Source organism: Hyaena hyaena, unplaced genomic scaffold, assembly GCF_003009895.1.
Source record: "Hyaena hyaena isolate Hyena2069 unplaced genomic scaffold, ASM300989v1 scaffold_1891, whole genome shotgun sequence".
In the NCBI taxonomy this organism is placed as follows: domain Eukaryota; kingdom Metazoa; phylum Chordata; class Mammalia; order Carnivora; family Hyaenidae; genus Hyaena; species Hyaena hyaena.
In genome coordinates, this window is record NW_024082524.1 from 130,586 (window position 1) to 134,427 (window position 3,842).

General features: G+C 44.5%; 2 protein-coding genes across 2 annotated transcripts in view; one reads left to right on the forward strand and one right to left on the reverse strand.

Annotated features, from left to right (window-relative positions):
• LOC120226892 (doublesex- and mab-3-related transcription factor C2-like) overlaps positions 1-1,906 on the reverse strand; it is a 44,332-nt gene extending 42,426 nt beyond the window's left edge. Inside the window, exon 1 of the mRNA XM_039225062.1 lies at positions 1,852-1,906. The gene's annotated coding sequence lies outside the window, so the exon portion shown is untranslated. The remainder of the gene's footprint in view (positions 1-1,851) is intronic.
• Positions 1,907-2,174: 268 nt separating this feature from the next.
• LOC120226891 (protein FAM236D-like) lies at positions 2,175-3,088 on the forward strand. The gene is made up of 3 exons (XM_039225060.1): positions 2,175-2,229; positions 2,425-2,604; positions 3,043-3,088. Exons 1-3 carry the CDS (start codon positions 2,198-2,200, stop codon positions 3,086-3,088), a joined length of 258 nt encoding a protein of 85 aa, XP_039080991.1. The 5' UTR covers positions 2,175-2,197.
• Positions 3,089-3,842: the final 754 nt, after the last annotated feature.

Consider the following 3,842-nt stretch of genomic DNA (forward strand, 5'->3'; position numbering starts at 1 on the left):
GCACTGCTAGGAATTTACCCAAGGGATACAGAAATGCTGAGGCATAGGAGCACATGGACCCCAATGTTCATAGCAGCACTCTCCACAATAGCTAAAACATGGAAAGAGCCTAAGTGTCCATCAACGGACGAATGGATCAAGAAGATGTGGTTTATCTATACCATGGAATACTACATGGCAATGAGAAACAATGAAATCTGGCCATGGGTAGCAACATGGATGGACCTTGAGGGTGTTATGCTGAGCGAAATAAGTCAGGCAGAGAAGGACAAATATCATATGTTTGCACGTATAGGAGGATTAAGAGGAACTTGACGGAGGAACAAGGGGGAGAAGAAGGGCGGAAATGGTGGGGGAAAGGGAGAGAGGCAAACCATGAGAGACTCTTGAATGCTGACAAAAACTGAGGACTGATGGATGTGGGGGGGAGGAGGGGATGGGCATGGAGGAGGGCACTTTGGGGATGAGCACTGAGTGTTATGTAGAAACTAATTTGACAATAAACTATTTGTAAAAAAAAAATAAAAATAAAAGGTAACTAAAAAAAATAATAAATAAATAAATAGTAGAAGGAAATTAATAAAAAAACAAAATAAATCATAGATCTAAGTGCAAATTGTAAAATTGTAAATCTGCAAGAAAACACAAGAGAAAATTTTTTTGTGCTGTGAAGTTAGGCAGAGGTATCTTAGGTAGAACATTCATTCAAAAAGTATGAATTACAGAGGAAAAATATTCGATGCACTGTTGTCAAAATTAAAAAATTAAACACCAAAAAAAAAAAAAACCTTTAGCTTCTGATACACCAGGGTTCAGTATCTCTGTGTGGCACCATTTTCTACTCCTGTTCAGTATCTCTGTGTGGCACCATTTTCTACTCCTGTACTGGAACCTTGTGACTGACCTTGACTTCTACTTAATCCCCAGGACAGGGTCTACTGATTTTTCAGTTACAAAAACTCACTTTATTGCCCTGATCTTCTGCTTGCAAAGCACTTCCCTTTCTCTATTTCGTGGTCAACTTTTTCCCTCACTCACTTTACACATGCCTCCTCTGGGAAATCTCCAAGACTCCTTTCTAATTCCCAAGGCTGGCTGTCACTCCTCTGTCTTCCCATAGCCATGTAAATTTCCTTCCATTGCTCTCTACTGTAATCATCCTTTTCTTGGCTTCTCTCCCAGAGTGTCTTGAAGTAGCAACCGAGCTTCATTCATTTCTATGATCCCAAGCCATGGCCCCTGATAGGCTCCCAGAGAAGATTAGCCCTGTATCCTCACAGTTATAAAAGAGATGCTTCCCTAAACAACGCTATTATTCTAAAACCAAGTAAAAGATTCTGAGGCCACCTATGTCCTCTTTCCCCTCCAGGTAATGTTTGCAAGGGAGCTCCCTTGAAGTCAGTGGCACAGACTCTCATAGTTCTTAGTGGTAAAAACGAGGCATAACTACACAGCTTCACTTGTAACCCAAGTGTCAAAGATGAAATTTCATATGGCAAAACTAGGCAACAATGAGCCTTAATTGTTCTGCTTTCAACTTAGCCCAGCCCAGGCCCTTCCCCTCTGTCCCTCATATTTCCCAGATCTCTAGGCCCAAAACCACCTCTCCATTACCTGCCAGAAGCTGACACACAGACATGGAATCTCACATAACCCTCTGAGATGAAAAGCTCTACTGTTGATTGGACTATGGATGCCATCACCTAGCTCACCCGCCTTGCTTTGTTAACTCATTTGGACCCGTACCCCTCCCCAGAGCTTTGATGTACATAATCCTATGACTCTCTCCCATGTGGAAAGGGCCCACATGAACACTCCTGAATATGGCATCCCCACCAAATGACAACTCACCATCTGCCTGAACACCTCTGCTTTTTCAGTCAGCAAGTAGAAACCTGGCTTGAGCCTGCTGGGAAGTTCAGAGAAAATAAGAGAAAGAAAGAAAAAGACTGGGGAGTGGTGGGAGTAAAAGACACAGGAACAGAGAGGATGTCACATGCCAGAAATGTATCCACTGCTTGAGCACAGTGCACTCAGCTGTGGGAGGGAGGAAGGACAGGGAGAGGCCAGAAGGGCTGGAGGGGTGTGGAGGGGCCAGTCCTTTAGCTTCTTTGCACCAAGCAGAGTGAGGAGTTCAGCTGATCTCTTCAAGGAAGTCCTCTCCATCACTACTCGCACATCACACTCTCCTCGAAGCATGATCTTCACTCCCTTCCTTCCACCTCCTGAACTGGTGAGTCTGCTTTCCCTGTTACCATGGGATGTCCGCCCCAGGGGACTGGAGTGTGGGCTACAGTGGTCCCTGCTGTATCCTTAACACCTGGAATAGGGCCAAGGATGCACACAATACTTATGGAATGAGTTAATGAATGTCAGGGAAGGCAGGGACCACTAGGATGAGGCTATTTACCTCTTGTTTGTTTGTTTGTTTGTTTTTCAGAATGTGAAAGACACCAAGGAATTTGTTTTTGTTTTTGTTTTTTGGTCTGACACCATGGAGAACCCATCCAATGGCAAAAGCTCACCCAGAGAGCCTACTGGTCCCCAAGGGTCTTGGAGGAGCTGGTTCCAGAGAGCCCTATCACATTTCACCAGGTCCTTCAGGTGAGAGCAGCCTCTGACTCTCTCACTGCTCGCAGCCAATCCAGTACACCTCTCCTTCTACTTGATCCAGAGAGCCCCCAGGCCAGGCCTCACTCCCCCAGAGTTACCAAGGGTCCAGTTGTCACTCTGCTTTGCCTTTGTAAGGGAGAATACCAGAAACTCAGAAACTGAGATTACTGGGGGCCACAGACAGACTCATGAATGATGATCGAGCAGCCACATGCCCTTGCTTTCCTCAGCTTTTCTGTTACTGGCCTTGAAATAAATGCTGTCACACTTTGACTGCTTCTGCTTCAACTTACCAACAATGTAACTTGCAACACTGATGCCAGCCTCAGGTGAATTAGAGGTTATCAGCTGTGGTGGGGAGGTGGCAGAGGAAGGGAGCTAGCATCTTACTTGGCTCTATAGGCTTTACACCCTCCTTTTTGGGGGCAGTGCCGCTGGTTTCTCAGTCACCATCGCAATAGAGTTCAGCCAATGAGAGTAAATTTTTCACAGTGGAAAGCATTGACCCTAATGAGGGAAATGACTGCAAGAATGACCCAACACCACACACACTTTTCATATCTGAGAATAACTGGGCAGTGCTTATATAGAGGGAAGGGAGAGGAACATATGCAAAAAAAATCTTTGTATCCTAAGAAAAACTCTTAGACCTGCATACATACGGTCAACTCCCAAGACCCCTGGCTCAGGCACAAGACTGAGCCTCTTCAACAGGCAACCTCTTCACTAATTATGGATTGTTCATTTTCATGATGAGGGTTTTATTCCCTTCCCAGGGTGGCCTTGATATGCACTGCAACATAATGTCAGAAGAGGAAGTCTATCAGAGTGGTTAGAGCATATTTGTCCAACCCAACAACATATAGAAGCCCTGTTAGATATTGCAACACCTAGAATCACAAGTCCAACAGACAAAGATATAGGATGTGCTCTTTAATACCAAAAAGCCTAACTAGAACACAGGAACACCAAAATATTCTTTTCCCCTAACTCACATAGTCACCTATACAAAGCCAGGAGAGAAAAAAAAAAGTACTTGTACAGGGTATTCTGTGTGAACTAATTGTCCTTTAGTTGATCAGAGGTCCAATGTCTTTAAACATTCATGAAGCTCAGGTGGGGTAGGGTTCAGATACAAAACAACATTTGGGAATCCCATAGTCCTTTCATAGCCCTTTTTCTACATCCCTGAAGGGTAACCAAGGTGGGACCCATAGGTACAGAACAGA

Coding starts and splice junctions, on each gene's coding strand:
- LOC120226891 (XM_039225060.1), top strand. CDS start 2,198: ATGATCTTCACTCCCTTCCTTCCACCTCCTGA. Junction 2,230..2,424: donor CCCTTCCTTCCACCTCCTGA/ACTGGTGAGTCT, acceptor CTTGTTTGTTTG/TTTGTTTGTTTTTCAGAATG. Junction 2,605..3,042: donor CATTTCACCAGGTCCTTCAG/GTGAGAGCAGCC, acceptor TTTTGGGGGCAG/TGCCGCTGGTTTCTCAGTCA.